General features: G+C 55.6%; 1 protein-coding gene across 3 annotated transcripts in view; it reads right to left on the bottom strand.

The window, feature by feature from the left end:
* Positions 1 to 12202, bottom strand: part of CNTN2 (contactin 2) — a 32174-nt gene extending 19972 nt beyond the window's left edge. The window contains exons 1-2 of one of the 3 annotated variants that reach the window (XM_036831462.1): positions 12120 to 12202; positions 2790 to 2945 (exon numbers count right to left, since the gene is read on the bottom strand). In XM_036831462.1, the coding sequence (XP_036687357.1) occupies positions 2790 to 2859 (70 nt within the window). In that variant the 5' untranslated portion in view covers positions 2860 to 2945; positions 12120 to 12202. Of the gene's footprint in view, positions 1 to 2789; positions 2946 to 3101; positions 3169 to 11725; positions 11857 to 12119 lie in introns of those variants that run through there. The other 2 variants (XM_036831452.1, XM_036831442.1) reach the window with 2 other exon arrangements.
* Positions 12203 to 17236: the final 5034 nt, after the last annotated feature.

Genomic DNA, 17236 nt, shown 5'->3' with positions numbered 1-17236 from the left:
GCATCTTCTCGGCTGGAGAGCCCAGCTTAATCCTAAGTTAATGATGGTGGTGGAGGGTAGGGACCGTGCCCCAGCTGGGACTGCCGGGAGGGGAGGGAGAGGAGGGGTAGCGGAGGCGGCCACGCTGCTGGGAACAATCTTGCATAACAGCAGCTTCCAGTAACTCTGTCTGGATGGTGGGGTGGCGGGGGGATGGTGGCTGAGTGGGCCTGGGGCACGCTGATAATTTAGCTTCCGGAAAAAGCATTCTCCCCGGCATTCAGCCATGTACACACCCTCACCCCAATATCCACAGACACATGCTTTCCACCTCTCACGTACACACACTTCCTTACAGGCACACAAGACACCACACATATATACATACATGACTCTAAACTACTCCAGTAGTCAGATATACACATTTATACACACATCTGTTCCCATGCACATATGGCTACAAATGTCCACATATACTTATTTATATCTACATCTAGGCATTCATAATAACAAAATAGATGCTATTTATTGAGGGCTAACTCTTTACCAAATACCATGCTCCACATTTCTTTCTCATAACCTCTTTACAAGGTAGGCAGTGCCATTTTCTCGTTTGGCTAATGTGAAAACTGAGACTTAGAAGGTTAAATAACTTGCCCCAAGTCACACAGCGAGAAGGAGCAGATCTAGGGATGTGGACCCTGGCCAGCCTCCCCCCATAGCCAGCGTCCTTAACCACAGGGCTCAGAATTCTTGACTTCAGTTTCCCATCAGGACCATCAGAGATACTGTTGCATCCTGGGGGTACTGAATCAGAATCTCTAGGAGTGAGGCCCAGGAATCTAGATTTTAAAAGGGCCTCATGGGCATTCTGAAGAGCAGATAGAGTTGAGAGCCATGGCACTGTGTGTAAGGCCTTCTATACACATTCATCATCCCCCCAAATGTAGCATGCCCTCCATGCAATAACTCACTCACATTTCCACCCTCTCAAACATCCACAGACACACCCTCACTCACCCCACACCTCCCTCTGAAGCTACACACACATCCACCCACACATGCACTTTCTCACACACACACACACACACACACACACACACACACACACACACACACACACTCCCAGGGAGAGCCACCCACTCTGTGCTGTCCTTGTTTGGCATCCCCTCTGATTCTCTCCTGATTCCCTATCCTGACAACTCTGCTCCCCCAAACACAGGTATCAGGGCCTCGTGGAGGAAGGAGATTAGGGAGCTGAGACCGTGGAGGGGAAGCCACGCTGCCCTTCTTTGCACTGGGGTGCAGGAATCCAAAGCTGCATCCCCAGGGTAGGTGAGCAAAGACAGCCAAGAGCTGAGGCCCCTTCCTAGGGGGTGGGAACAGCCATGGGATGTTCCACTCCTGCCTCTGCAGTTGCTGGAGGTGGCAGACCAGGTCCCGTCTCCCTTGGCCTTCCTGCCTCTCGGGGTCTATGGACCCCAGAGGCTGCACATACTGCTTACCTCAGATGATGGGGTCCCAGCACTGACTGACCCTGAGGGTGGGGAACGCGGAGGAGCCCAGGAACCTCTCCTCCACTCTCTCTGGGGTGGGTGTCTCCTGCTCCTTGCAGCCTGGGCTCCCCACCCCAGCAGCTCCTCCAGACCTGGGGGGCCCTGGCACTGGGAGCTAGGCCTGGAGCTGGGGGCCTGGGAGGTTCCCCTATTTCCCAGCAGCCTCACTGACTTGGATGCTGGGTTGGGAGGTGGTTAGGACATAATGAGAACATCTGAAACTATGCCAGTGGAGTCCTTCCCTGGTGAGACGAAGAATTTAAAATGTGCTGGTTTCAGCCTTGCAGGGGCTGTGGGATGGGGAGGTGGAGCCTGAGGTAGCTAGAACTCCAGAAGGACACCAGAGAATGGGTACTCTTTCTCCCATGGAGATCTTTAAGGAAAAAAGAAACGTCTATTGATCTGGGCTGGGGGTCAGGGCAGAGAGGCCAAGCAGTGGTTCCAGCAGGCCCCTCCGAGCAGCAGCAGGCTGTTGGAAAGTTCCCCCAGCTCAGACAGGCTGGGGCTCCCATACCGCCTCCCTAGCACACTCTCCAGAATCCAGCCAGCCCGGGCCTCTTGGCCTGCACTGCTCGGTTTTCCGTGCCCTCCTTTTCCTTCTGCCAGCCGCCTTCCTCCCCTCTCCCCACTTGAAGCACCCCTGGCATGAGAACTTTTGCTTGGGTCCCTCTTGCCTTTTTCCTGGGCCACGCCCTGCTCTGCCTCATCTCTTCCCAGATCCCGTTCCACATTTGGTCCATTTGCCAGGCTTCATTGTTGCCCTGAGGAACCCTCCCAGAGCTGTGTGGTCAGGGGACCCTAGAGCAGTACTATCCAATAGTACTCTCTGTGATGATGGAAATATTCTATAATCTGTGCTATCCGATACGGCTATGAGGCCTTGAAATGGGGCTAGTACAACTAAGCAACTAATTTTAAATTTAATCTTGCAGCCTTAAGAGGCTGCAACTCTGGGCTGATGTCATGGAGATCTGGTTGTGCCATAGTCTTGCTGTGTGGCCCAGGGCAAGTCCCTCACCCTCTCTGGATCATGCTTTTCTCATCTACAATACGACAAAGACTCATTCCCTCTCCTCCTAATCTCAAAGGGAAAGTAAAATCCACAAGCAGGAAAATTCTATAAGGAAATGGCCTCAAACTGAAGTGCCACAGCAGTGCAGTCAATTATTTCTGTAGTCATCACTAACATAATAGCAATGATATAAAGCTATGATCATGCCTGCTAGGCTTTGGAGTCCAGACAAGCCCTCTTACCTGGAGTGGAGACAAGGGCCACAGCGGCCAGCATTAGCAAGTGTGATTTCCTCCTGGTAGGTGTCCCCATGGTGAGCGTTCCAGGCAGAAGTGGGGAGCGGAGGAGAGGAGCCTCAGCCCTGCCCAGGGAGAGTCTGGCCGGAGGCTGAGAAGGACCTAGGGAGGCAGAAAGACAGGGGAGGACTCAGCTGAGGAGCGCCCCTCCCAGCTCCAGGCACATCTGGGTCGGCGATGCTTTTGCCTCAGCCTGGGGAGAGGCTGGAATTGCTCTCACCCTCCCCAGGGCCCCAGGGGAAGGGGCTTGGCCATTACCAAGGAGCTCTTCCCAGGGCCGAGTGCCTCCTGCTGGCCCCCTGGGAGTCTGGCTCTGCCCTGTACCCTCACCCCACCTCCCGTGCAGCCAGCAGGGTGTTGCTCAGGGAGTGAAAGCAGTGACTAATTGGGAGGCGAGCAGCCACCGCCTGCTCACCCGGTAATAGCTCTCAGCGCAGGGCCAGAAGAGAGCAGGGCCCGTGCCTGGGTTTGGGGAACTAGTAACATCTTCTAGGAATCGGGCCCGCTTTCCCCTGCCCCGCACACAGCTGCCTGGGTTGGGGGTAATAAGCCCCTCTGGGAGCTGCATCAAGTCTCTGGGAACCAGCCTTGTTTTTCTACCAGTGAGGAGGAGTTTCATTGATTCGTCCACACCCTCTCACCTGGGCCCCAGGTAAGGCACTTAGGTACTGTGCATGATGGAGCCATAACCTTGGCCCCCTTAGTAAGGCTTCCCAACCAGATGGGCTAGAGGGCCTGGACAGGCCTTCTGGGCTGAAAGAGTTAACGCAGCTCCTAGAGGAGCCTCCCTCTTGCCGAGATGAGCAGAGATTTGGTTAAATCCTGGAGCCCTGGAGAACCTGCTCCCTGGGGGACACCGAGAGCAAGTCAGAGCCCCCCTCCATCAGTCTGAGAGAGGGGGGTCTCATCCTGGGGGGAGAGCAGGTCCAGCCTTCCACCTACACCCCATCTCCAGGCTGTCTTGCCCAGTTTGGGGCGGGGAGAGTGTGGAATCTCAGGGGCCTGCTTCTTGGTTACCAGACTGAGTCTGGGTCACTGGGCTCCCAGGCTACTGGGAGCCAGATCACCCTGCTGCATATTCTGCTTCTCTGCCCTGCTACCTACTTTGCAGAAAACTAAGAGCAGAAGCTGGGGATCTAAGGTTGAGGGAGAGAGCCCGGCCGGGGGCTCTTCCACTAACTGGCTTCAAGACCCATGCCATCTCTGTGCCTCAGTGTCCTCATCTGTAAAATGGGTGCTCTCTCGCGTCTCTTCCAGCTCGGAGACCGTGATGCTCCCAGAGAGTGCAGGGTGGCCGAGGGCCTGGGAGTGCTGCCCCTGGATGGGAGTGGGGCGGCGGAGGAGGCAGGCTGCCGGTGACCTGAGTCTGCCTCTAGGGCCCGTGCAGAGTCCGAAGACCGGTGCAAGCTCAGGGTCTCCCGGCCTCACTGCGGGCTCTATTCCCCGGGAAATAGAGGGCTCCCAAATGCCCTTAAACCTCAATGTTGATCCCCACCACCCCGTTCCTGCCTTCCCAACAGTCACAGCTGGCACCGAAGGAGCAGGCGGGGGGTGGGGGGAAGAGAGGGGAGAAGTGGGCCCAGGGCCCGTCAGGGAGGATATAGGCTGAAAGCTTGGTGTTCCGGTGCGAGTGGCGGGAGTAGTGTTTAAACAGATGGCACTCCCTCCCCCGCCCCAACTCCAGCCTCATACCTACCTCCCTGTGTCAGGAAGGGGGCCAGGTGCCACCTCTCCACCTGTCCCTCCCTATCCTTGCCACTTTCAGTTCCAGGCTTGAACCCAGAGGTTCAGCACTTCCAGCCCGTCCAACACGCCCCCAGCACCCTCAGCGCAGAATAGGTATCACTTGTGTGTTGTATTTAACTGCTTGAGAACAGCTGTGATTGTATGCCTCCATGTCACATGCTCACACTCACACTCACACAGTGGGCTGACCAGTCTTCAGTGCTGCCCAAGGGAAACCCCAGGGCACACACACACACACACACACACCCCTCATACTCCCTCTCACACACATTGTCTCTCACTCACACACTCCCTCCCTCTCTCTCATACACACATACACTCACACAGGCTCTCAGGTTGCTGGGGTCAGCAGGGTGCTTAGCCATGGAAGAATCTAGAAGCAGGACCCTGGATGGTACACAAATGCAGGAAGCTGTCCTCATGACAGGGAGCCACTGGGGCACTGGGAACCACAACAGGCTTTGGAATCGATGGACAGGAGTTGGTGACCTTGGCTTCATCTCCTAACAGTGTTGGGAGCTTGGACAAGTTATCTCCCCTGGTGGACCTGCTTTCTCATCTGTGAAGTGGAGATCGTAACACTTCCTTTGCAGAGCTGTTCTGAGTGTTGAATGAGGTATGGAGTGCCCTGCAGAGGCAGTCTTGGGGCTGTTTGGACTCGCCTTGGGGTAGCGGTGAGGATAGGGGCGTGGAGAGAAGATGGGGCGCCAGGCCCCCTTCCCACTTCAGCCAGAGTAACTCCACTTATACTTGCTTTATCTGCCGGACTTCCCTCCGAGGTTCCCTTTACACAAAGGTTTCCGCAGCTCCGAAGAGTTTGAAAACGCCCCTTTGGCACAGGTGTGCCCCGTCCGGAGTCTGGCACAGAGAAGGTGCTCAGTCATCGTTTGCTTCCTGCCCTTTGTCTGCCTGCCAGTCTTGAGAGCTCAGCGAGGGGGTAGGGTGTGGGCTCGGGGAGACAGGCACTTATCCTGTGTGTCCGAGCAAAGCGGAAACAGACGGGCAGGGACCTGCAGCCGGGGCTGGAGACTCCGGGGACGAGCCTGCTGCTGCCCGTCTGCCGTTGCCCACCAGCAGTGCTGGAGAGAGTGGGGTGGGTGTGCGTGTGTGCGTGTGTACGCATGTATGGGATGTTTGTGCATATCTGTGTGTTCTGTCTCTATGTCCCTGTGTACATGTGTGGTCCAGTCTTGTGTCTCTGTGTATATGCATGTGTCTGTATATGAGTATATCTGGTCTTTGTGTATTGAATATATGCCTCTGTGTGTGTGTGTGTCTGTGTCTTGTGTCCCAGCCCTGCCTTGTTTCCCGGTGATCTACCAGGAGCCCTGCACCCTGGATCATTCACCTCCACCCCACAGTGGTCAGAATTATCTGTTATCTCTCTTACCATAAGTAATTACCATACATCATGGATAATACAATCCCTCTGCTCATCCTAAACTTCGATGTAATCCAGACTTTTATCAGTCACCTCTGGGCTCAAGGGCCCTGGGCACCCCCTGGGGCCTGAGACCTGCAGCCTCAGAGGAGACATGGGTCAGGGAGGGCCTGGTACCAGGAAGCACCTAGGGTTGCCCTCGGGGAGCATTAGAGGCTGATCAACCCAATGAGATGTACATTGAGCCAAGGCCACTGTGTGCTAAGGCCTTGTGTGAATGCACATCCCCACACCCCCAGAGCTTGGGTCAAAGGTTGGAGCTTATTTCCTCCCTGACACGAGGCAGTTGGTATCCAGTCTTGCCCTGCGTCCATTCCCATTGTGTATTTAACACCACGTGCCAGGCATTGTGCTAAGTGCTGGGGAGGCAGGAATAAAAACACCGCCTTTGCCGAGCTCCCTGCCCAGCTGAGTGCAGCGGGAGATGTGCTCACAAGCTGCATGGGCCAGTCGTCTCCCCATAACATCTGCCCTGTGACACATTCTAGAATACCCAGGATGGAGGAGGCCTTTTTGTCAAGAGCAAGGCCAGAGTGGAGCTATGCCAGGCCTAGAGCTGGCCCTGTGGACCCTGAGCCAGCCAAGCCTGGCCCCGGCCAGCTGCCCTGGTGCAGGGGTGCAGGCACAGGCTGGCACAGGCGGACACAGGCTGTCACCATTCAGGGCCGGTCCTGGGAGAACGTGGGGGGCTCATAATCTGCTTGGGGTTCCGGGAGACCAGGGGGAGCTGGCCGAATTGCTGGGCCCAGGAGACAAAGGGCCTGGAGGACAGCTGGGGGATGGAAGGCTGTGAGCTGGACTCCAGGGTTTGCTGGGCTGAGGACCCTTGCACAGAGGCGTCGGAAAATGAAAGACACACTCCGCCCAAGTGCTTTCCCTTGGGGTACTGAGCTCCTGGCCCCAAGCCTGTCTCTCCTTCCCCCTGGACAATGGAGATTTGAGCAGCTTTGGGATGGGTGGTGGTAGGAAAAGAAGGAGTTTGGAGCCCATTTGAGGGCAGAGACTAAGTGACTTGTTATAAGCTGACAGGTATTATAGGAGCCCCTCAGGTCCCCACCGTGCTCCCCCTAGCAGCGCAGCACACTGGCTTAGTGGGGTGGGCTCTTGCATTGACAGGCCTGACAATTACTAGCCAGTGTAACCTTAGTATAACTAACCAGCGTAACCCCTGTTATTACGTTCATTACTTAACCTCTCTGAGCCTCAGTCTCCATCTGCAAAATGGGGATGAGAGGGGTAGTACCCACCTCCCGGGACCCCTGTGAGGTCAGCACAATTCCTAGCCCACAATAAGTGCTTGCGAAAGATCAGAGCTCATCACTGAGAACCCTCATGGGCCTTGAGCACAGACCCCAGCACACCGAGGGACACACAAGTGTGTCGACAGACACTGTGCCCGCTGTGAGTCGGGCTCACTTCCACACAGTCGCGACATCCGGCCAGGCTCACATGTGTCGAGAACGCTGAGAGTCTCCCACAGTCTCCCTGGGCGGGTGCCTTCCTGCTGTACCCCACAGGCGTGGCGGGCCTGGGCCAGCACTGGCGGGCAAGCCGTTCCAGACAAGGCACAAGGACACACAGAGACTCGCCCAGACACCACGTGTTCAGGAGAGCACGGGGCTCGGACACCCACGTGGGCTCCCCCAAACAGGTGCTCCTCCTCAGCCACCCCACCTCCTGCCTGTGGGGTGTACAATGGGAGGGGGACTCTACCTACGAAAGGAATTGCCACCTGGGATGGGACCACTGTCTTCCGGGAAGGTCTGAGCCATGCCCACACCCCATGGGAGGATGGGGTGTCCTCAGTGGCCTGGTGGGCCCATGTGCCTGGTGGCAGGAGCTGGCAGGAAGAGGACTGGAGCTGAGAGGCCTCGGTGCGGGCGGGGCCGGTGCCCTGAGCTGGAGGAGGTCCTTCAGGCATATTTGGGTGGGACAGGGACCTTCTCAGTCCCCAGGGGGGGACAGGGACTGCTTGGTGACAGGGCAGCCTTGCAGCTGGGTCCCTCCCCAGCCTGTTCTGTGTGCTCCCTCTCTTCCCACCCCTCGGTGTTCTCTGCAGGCTCTTTGTATTTGCAGCTGGTTCCCTGAGGCCCCAGCCCTGGCACTGCCGTGCCCTCTGGGGAGAGCTGTGACTCCCAGGCTCATGGGTTTGCCTGAGCTTGCGGCACGGGGCCGGGGAAGTCCGGCCCTTGATCTGCAGCCGGGAGTCTTTGGCCCTTCTGTCCCCACCCTCTCCACTGAAGAGACCCCTCAAAGTGGGGAGTGGGCAGAAGGGGAGAGCCTTGCATTCTCCTGGGAGGACCTGGGGGTGGGCAAGTAGCACCCAGACTCGAGGTCTTCCTACTTGCCTGCCTACTCCGTGTGGGGTCTGGGGGCAGAACGAGTGAGGGCTTTGGGAGGAGGGCCCCTTTTGAGACATCAGGCGTAGGAGCAATTGTTTCAACTTGGTTCAGAAGATCCAAATCGGGAAGAAACTAGTGGAGCAACTTTGCATGTCCCCTCATCTCTGCTGAGAGGTGACTCCCTCTAATTCCTGGACAGGCTGGTTCAGAACCAAGCCTGGTCCAGGTGGGTTTGAACTTGCTCCTCCCCTCAGGCTAGTTTCCGCTCTAGGGCCCAGATTAACTGCACCTGTTGGGCTGCACCGCAGGAAGGCCACCCTTCAGCCAGAGCCAGGGTCGGGGAGCCTTTTGGTCTATGAGGTCGGCGGACATTCAGAGGATGTGGGCTGGGCTGGAGGAGACCCAGCAGGTTTCATCTGGATGGGTGCCCCAAGTGTGGGGTGGGGCTCATCGGATAAAGATGCTGAGGTGCACTTGGGTCTGCATGTGTTCTGGGATGGAGTGTATTCAGTTTTGGGTGAGAATGTCACACACTTTTGCCTTTGTTTGCATCCTCTCTGGGTAAACAAGGAAACATGGGCTCATTTTGTATCGAGAGAACTCATTAAACCCATGGAAGTACTTCTTTACTCCAGGACAGTTACCACTGGGGCACAGAACCCATGGAAACTCCCATGAATGTTCCAAGTTAGCAAAGTCCTGGGGGGTTTGGTCTAGATTAGGGAGGTCCAGAAGGTTGAGAGGTGGCCAGCATGCAGGAGGGAGAGAAAAGGATATCTGTCTTCTTATGGATTCCTGAGTCACCTCCCCCTGTACCATTTGCAAGAGGATAACCTGAGGCTGGGAGAAATTAACAGGTCACCTAGCCCAACCTCTACTTCTAGGCAGGACTGTCTCTAAGCTTGGACAGACTCCAGTTCTCCACACCCTCATAGAGTCATTGGAAAGGAGGTTGCCCTACTTCCTCATGGCACGTCTTCCTGGTGAGGAAGTGTCTCCTGCAGTCTAGCTTCAATCTCTCCTGCTTCACTGGCATATCTTTTGCTCTAGTTCTTCTTTCGCTGTGTATCAATCCTCAACCCTGTGGTTCCAACCTCAGGCATAAATGTGTGTAGATAAGCTTTCTCACAAACATTTGGCTGAGGATGTTTCTGGGAGGTGAGGCACAGTGCATTCTCCAAACCACCCCAAAGGTATTGCTTCCCTGATGGCCTTAAAGTCAGAGCGGATACCTTGGGGGGCACCTCCTTCTTTGTACTTACTCCTGAGGAGCAAGTCTGGTCAGTCGGTCAGAGACAATGTGTGCAACCATCCCGTTGAGCACACTTCTTCAGAGGCCCATCCCACACGTGTCTCTATTTGAACAACTGCTGGCAGAGAAGGTGCTGGAATGGAGTTGCATAAGGAGTGAAATCTGGCAGGGGGAACGGTGCGGGGTAGGTGGAGGAGTGCATTCGACCAGGAAGGGAATGTGAGGACAGAGCTTGGCCGGGTGGGGCAATAAGATGGGTGGGGAATAAGAGAGAGAGAGCAGGGGACACCTTTCCTAGGGCAGTGTGCCCCTGCTTCCCTCACGGCTCACGGTGAGCCCCAGAAGGACAGGTGGACCTTGGGTGACTTTGATGCCATGGGCTCTGCGGCCCCTCCCTGTCTGTCTCACCTGCCACCTCCCTCTTGCTGGCTGGTGACTCCTGATAGATCTCATGGGAAATTAGGAAGAACTTTGACCTCGTGGTCAAAGCCTTCCTTGAGTGGTCCTGCAGCCTGGCTAGAAGGGGTTAACTGTGGGGCACCCTGGGGAAGGGCTTGGATGCTGCTGTGTCTAAGGGCAGAACTCCCTCCCCCCGAGGACAGGAGTCAGGGCACCATCTCCCTGCTCCACCTCCAGCCTCTCCCACAGGTGGCCCACCCTTCGCTGCCCTTGATCTCCAGTGGCTCTGAGTGCAACTGGGAGGCGGGGACTCAGAGGCTAAGTGGAGGTAGGGGCTCTCTGGCCAGGAGGTTGGGAGAGGAGCCTGAGACTGCTGCCCAGAATGAGGTCAGATCACTGACCTCCTGGGTTATTTGGGCTCTTCCTCCTCCTGCTTCCCTTTGAGCAGAAGAGAAAGGATGCCAGCTGGACTGGGAAGGGAGTTTGGGGCCTTGGGGAGTCAGGCTGAGAGGAAAGGGTGATAAGAGTCTGACCAGTTGCAGGCTGGACATGAAGTGGGGGAAGTTAAGGGCAGGAAACCTGGGGGCTAAAAAAACCTGCCCTTCTCCAGGGCAGGGGCCATGGGTACTCACAGCTCACTCCATCCTGGTCTGTCTAGATTCCCAAACCTCCAAACAACCTTGACTGACAACTTTTCCTCCTGGGACACAGGCTCAGCCCCCAGTGCTCTGTGGCTGAAGGGTCCCTGGCTTTGTGCCTGTGTAGGGTCAGGACTCTCTCCTTCCACAGGCACTGTCTCAGCTCACCCGTTTCCTTGCCTCCCAGACCTGGGAATCCCTCCTGGAGAAGGTGATGGGATTCATCTCTGGACACTGGCTGGGGCTGCTTCCCCCACCCCTGGCTATTATGTAAGCCCCACGGTGCTGGACAGAAGGATTGTCCTCTCTTTCTAGACTCCCTAAACGGTGCCCCTCCCTCTTCTAGCCTAGCCCCTTTCCCCACTGGAAAGCCAAACTTCTGCAAATCCTTTCTTCCCACCAGTGAGGATGAGGGGGAGGGATCCGAGGAGAAGATAAGGTTGGGGAGGGGGGAAGGGATGTGACTTGCCTCAGTTTCTCCTCCCTATGTCCCTGATCCAGGACAGGGCTTTGCCCAAACTTGTGCTCCAGTCTCTCCTTGTCTCCCACAGCCTTCCCCTCTGTCGAACAGAAGCAAGACTTTGCAAAGAGGCCACCCTGCACAGGCAGACCCAGGGGGACCTCAAGTCTGGGCAGTCAGGCTCAATTCCATCCAGGGATATCTGGGGGCAGGTCAGGGTCTGGGACTTGGCCTCATGGACGGTCAAGCCCTGGACCAGGGATGCGGGGCAGGCCCATAGCCTCTGCCCTCTCCGGAGGCAGTTGTTGCTACCAGCCTGTGGCTTGAATTCCTGGACACACTGCTGGGGTCCAGCTTCCGGGCCAGGCTTGGCCTGCTAGGGCCCTCAAGGATGCCACCCACGTAGGGCGGAGGGGATCTCCAGTCCTGGTGGCCCCTGTGGGGCTGGGGTGAGAAGTCAGACTGGCCCCTGCCAACCAGCTGGGGTTCCTGCCCTGTCCCTGCCCCCTCCCAAGTTGCCAGGAAACTGAACGCGGAGCCCCTGCCCACAGCAGCGCCCTGGGAAGCCCCAGGACTGGAGGAGACAAAAGCGGTTGGCACCTACCTGGGGTGAAAGAAGGGTGTTGGCTGCGGTAGGTGGACGCTGCTCATGCCGGGGAGCCAGAGCCAGCCCAGCCGCCAGCCCCCTGGGCCGCCCTCCTCTCCTCCCGGCTTGCCTCAGCCTCAGCTGATCCCTGCTGTCCTGGCGCGGCAGCGGCGGCAGTGGCGGTGGCGGGTGAGGGCGCGCGCGTGTGTGTGTGTGTGTGTGTGTGTGTGTGTGTGTGTGTGTGCGCGCTGGAGCCACTGCAGCATCTCTGCATCAAGATGTGCTCCTCCCTCTCCCAGGCTCCGCTCACTGGCTGGCTCCCGTCCTCAGCCAACGCTCGCTCGGGGCCCTGGAGACGGCTTCCTTCTGCCCCCCTCCCACCCCCTTCCCGTCCCCACCCTCCTGGCTTTACCTCATTTGCTGTCATTTAAGGGCTAGGGAGTGAGCCAGGGCGCCCGCGTCTTCCATAATGCATGGGCAGCTCAGCTCCTGGCGCTGTCTGGCCTGCCTGCCCCCACCTTCCCTGCCCAGCCCAGAACGGAAGGGCTGGAGAGGGGTGCGGTGAGGAGGCAAAAGAAAGTGGCTCCTATCCTCAAACCCTAGAGACCTATGGAGCAAACTCCTTGTTTCCTCCAGAAATCCCCTATTAGAGGAAGGGCTACAAATCAGAAATCCCCAGTTAGTGGTGCAAAGCAAGTGGGGTGGAGGGCTGCCTTCGTTGCCCACATTACGTGTTTATTTTTATTGTTTCCCTTGCTTATAAAAGTAACACGGGCTCTTGGTCAAAATATCCAAACATTAGAGGAAATTTTAAAATAGATAGTGAAAGTACCTTAACAAATTTAAATCACATGCCTCCAGGTTTATTATTTTCATGTATATAATTTCATGGGTTATTAGTATTATTTTATGCAAATGATCACACAATACATCATGATTTGCAAAATATTTTAAAATTATATGATAGATCTTGGGCACCTTTTCACATCAGTGCATATGGATCCAAGCCCATTTTCAATCAGCCAGCAGTGTGTTGTCACGAAAAGCTCACTAGATTGGGGGTCTGAATGTCTGAAAGGTAGTCTGGGCTCTGCTAGTGACTGGCTGTGTGTTCTAGGGTAAGTGCTCTGTCCTCTCTGAGCCTCACTGGTAACCCGAAGGGGTTAAAGATGGCCAAGGCCTCTGCCAGCTCTGAGATTCTAGGTGCTCACCCAGGTGAGTGACACATCTCTCCTGCTCTGCTCCTGTCATGTGGCAGGTGTGCCCAGGAAGGCTGGGGCCTGGAGGAGGAGGGACAAGCCATCTGTGGTGGCAGTGGGTCCCGTCAGGCTGTCACTGTTCTCTCACCCCCCTCTGGTCCACCTGCTGTCCAGCTCGCACAGACAAGACTGGTGAGTGGTCCAGATGCTAGAAACAGCTGGCAGGGCCAGGCCAGCGTCAGAGTTTTCAATAAGCATACCTGTCAAGCCTGGAACATGGCTCCATGTTTTCCTGAGTGGAGGGGGTCACAGGGGCTTGGGACAGACCTGGGCCCACAGAGAAGGGCCTGGAAAGGGAGAAGGAGATGTGGTGTGGAGGAGGGTCTGCTGCGCAGCCTCCAAGGCCTGAAAGCCTGCCCAGGTCCCATATGCTCTCCCCTCCGGTCCTCCTGCCGCCCCTCCATAGAGTTTTCCCAAATCGGGAGACAGTCTTCATTGTTCCTGATGGAGACTGTGTGAGCCACGTCTCTTGGATAACTTGGACTGCTGCTGTGCAAGTCCCTTCCAGGATGTCCTTCTTTTTTCTGCCTCTGCCCACATTGTCCTTGTCTGTTTGTCTGTCTGTCTTCCTGGGGCTGGCACGTTGACCCCGAGCTCCTGAGGTGAGCCCTGCCCTCTGACCCCACCCAGGTCAGCCCAGGCTCTGAGGAGAGGGCTTCGAGTTCTCTCCAAGCAGAAACGGCTGCCAAGAGGGGATGGCTCAGCTGCTGCCCTGGGACTGACGGACCAGCCATTGGCTGACTCAGGGGCCAAGGGTCTGGAAATGCATGCAAGGAGGATTGCTTTAGATTGACACTGCTGTCTTTGTGACTCTGTTTTAGGACAGCTGCTGCCCTTGTGGTGGGAGCTGGGTCCTTGGGGAGGCCACAGTTCCCGTCCCAATGACGCAGGTGGCTGGGGTCTCTAAGATGCTCTCAGATCCCTCTGCAACCTGCATGCCCTGCCCTGCCCTGCCCTGCCCTGCCCAGGTGGGCTCCAGCAGCCACAGTAAGTGAAAACAAGAGTGCTAACTAAGCCTAGGACTGGATTTGGGGAAACATTTCCCGAAGTTTCACCTCAGATGGATCTGGGGGATTTGGGAGGCTCCTCACTGCTGGCCTCTATGGTGCATCTGTTTCTGACAAGAGAGTGGGCTGAGCATTTGGGGGTCCAGGCTGAGTTTTGCTTGTGGGTCCATTAGTTCGATAATGACAAGAATGTTTTATAATGGTATTATTAATTATTGTGTAAATTATTAATAATAACTTGAGTGTCTCCAACGTGCCAGGAACTGTACTAAGTGCTTTACCTGAATTATCCACCCAAGGGGGTACATGTTGTTATTATTATGCTCACTTTACAGTTGAGGCTCAGAGAGATTAAGGAACCTGCTCAAAGTAAACAAGTGGAGAAGCAGAGACTGCTGGTCTGGCTCCATCACCTGCCCTTCTCAGGTGGGCAAAGCAGGGGACAGGACAGTTCACTCTTTTTTGGTGCCTGTCAGATCCCAGAATCCTCAGCACGGTTGACTGTAAGGGGCCCCTCTCCTTTCTGTGGCTAATCAGTGTGTCTCCCTGTTGTCTAGAGCGGGACACCTCATCTCCAAGTTGAGTTTCCACAGACGTCCAGATGGGGCAGAGAAGGGCCGTCCGAAGATGATCAGGCAGCTAATCTAACGGGTCACTGATCTGTCTGTAAGCACGTGGTGATCCCAGAGCGGGGGGTCCCAGAAGGCACCCTGAGGGCCACCCAACCCTGCCCAGACCATCTGCTCCTTCCTCCGGAGGCCCTACCAGTGGATCTCCAGTGGTCAAGGAGGGGCCTCGGGCCAGCCCCAGGGGACCAGAGAGGAGCTGAGACCTTGCCAGGCCCCAGGGCCCTGACGGTGTTGATCTCCTCCCTCGTCAGTGACAAGCCTCACATAGCCTTTCCTGGCCCCTCCCCCCCGCCAGCCTCTTTACCTCTGGTTTCAGGCTTCAGACCTTTTCTAGAGCTCCCAGGAGTGTTTATGTGTTTATGGAGCTATGTCTCTGCCTAGAACAGTGGGGGATTTGAGAGCCACAGGATGTGGTCTGCCTTCAGTGTGCCTGTAACCTTTCTGGAAGCAGTCTGACGGTGGTAACAGGACGGTCCGTCCACAGCTTTGGGGAAGAGTGACAGGCAGGTTGGGCAAAGCTCTGAAACCGGACCAGCTTGACACATAGTCGTGCTACTTCTGGGCTGCGTGGCCCTGGGCAAGCCACTTACCTCCTCAGAGCCCCAGGTTCCCCATTCGGAAAATGGGGATTAAGACACAAACCTCGCTGAGTTGGTGTGAGCGTTGAATTAAGCACATAGTAGGTGCTCAATAAACGTCACTACTTCCCTTTGGACCCTTTTAGGATTCAGCTTCCCCATCTGTAACGAGGGTGGGCACCTACGAGGCTGAGCCCTTCTCCGCTTTGAGGGTTGGGTGGCTCTGGATGCACATTCACGAGAGCTGGACTCTGTCACTCCCAGCTGGATGACAATGGCAGGTCACTGAAGGACAATTAATTGCTCTGGGAATCCAGTTCCTCATCAGTAAAATGGGAATAATCCTATTCCTACTTAGAATAGTTGTAAGGACATGTGGATAAAACATTTTAAAAGCAGTTTTTGTATGAACAAGTGCCATGCAAAATACTGGTTATAAGTCCCTCGACTGTGCAGTCTCTGAAGGCAGAGCTTATCTCACTAATGTCTCTTCCCCCCACCCCAGGCCCTGGCTTAACATAGTGACTGGTGCCTAGTAGAGACTCAAATAACTATTTGTTGACTGGTGAATGAATGGTGGAGAATAACCGCTGTGACAGTTCAGATGGGGGGAGAGAGGGAGCTAGGAGGTGGGTGAAGGTTTCCATCAGTGGGGCTGGGGTGGGGTGCATCTTGAATCGGGCCTGGATGGACAGAGCAGAGGTGGAATGCATTCCTGGCATGGGGGTGTTGGCGACTGGAAAGAGTATGATTTGTGCAGGTCTAGGAGGAGCCAAGTTGAACTGAGCGGGGGGCTGAGAATCTTACTACTCCATCCACATTTGCCTTCCTAATTTTGCTTGAGGGCCTGAAGGGGTCTGCGGCCCGGAGGGGCCTCATTATTCTCTTAGCCATTTCAACTCAGGGCTCTCGGAGCTTCTTTTCAGGCTTATAATAGACAATGCTAATGTCATTATTAATATTTAATAGTAATGATGCTAATAATGCCCTGCATTTATGTGGTCTCTCCAAAGAGCTCAAAGAACCCTGAGATCTTTTTTTATGAACAATTTGGCCAGTGTGGGAGGTAGGAGGGTGGGAGGGCAGGGGCAGCAGAGAAAAGATTGAGTCATAGGGAAACTGAAGCCCGGAAACGTTGGGCCAAGGTCACAGAGTGGTGGAGGTGGAGCTGGGACTAGGATTGGGTGCTTGGGTTCCCTGCCTCTCCAGGACATCTGGGTCTGAGGAGGACATCCTTGGTGGGGGAATCTTCTGGCAAAGCCAAATTGTGACCCTGGATGTGGTGGGGCTGCTGAGCAGGGACCTCTGAGTGCTCTTGTCAAAGCCTGTCCTGGGTGGCTAATGTGCAGCCTGGGAACACGGGAGCCGGAAGAGGCAGGTGAGGGCACTAGGAGTCCTTGGCCAGATTCTGCAGGCCTCCCTGAGCCTCAGGCCAGGCCCTTGTTTTCCAGTATCCCTGGATGGCTGACGTATAAGGTCCTGGAAACAGCTTCAGTCAGCCCACGTCAGGGCAAAGACCCTCTCTCTACTCAGCCTTCTTGTGCTGACGTTGTCAGGGCCAAAAACATACCCCAAATATATAGTTACAAAAAAGCTAGCACATTGGAATTTCAGGGCTGCTGTGTAGCACTGTCCAGGGAACTGCATTTATATACGAACGGTGGGTGGTGCTCCTTGAAGGAGACAGTGCAGAGCAGAGTGGACGGCAATGGGCTTTGGCATCTGGCAGCTATTGATTCCAACCCCACCCACTCTATTGATTGGCTGGCGACCTTAGGCTTCTCTAAGTCTCAGTTTCCTCGTCTGCAAAATGGAGGTGAGATTACCTGCCTCAAAGGGCTGTGTGGATCACACGAGGTGAGGTACACATGTTGGACAGCAGTGGAGGGGGCAGTGGGAATCTCAAAGTTCTGGCACCCTTGGAGGGAGTGTCCAGTGTGGGCGACGCCAGTGGTGGCATCCTGATCAGGCTGTTCCTGAGATGTGACCTCCATGTGTCTCTGCTGGCTAACCTCCCTCAGTTTCTGCCCGTTTCTGAGTTGGCTTCTATAGCCTC

The sequence above is a fragment of the Balaenoptera musculus genome, chromosome 1, assembly GCF_009873245.2.
Source record: "Balaenoptera musculus isolate JJ_BM4_2016_0621 chromosome 1, mBalMus1.pri.v3, whole genome shotgun sequence".
Lineage (NCBI taxonomy): Eukaryota > Metazoa > Chordata > Mammalia > Artiodactyla > Balaenopteridae > Balaenoptera > Balaenoptera musculus.
Note: the sequence above shows the minus strand (reverse complement) of the source record. Positions and strands in the feature narration are given on the sequence as shown.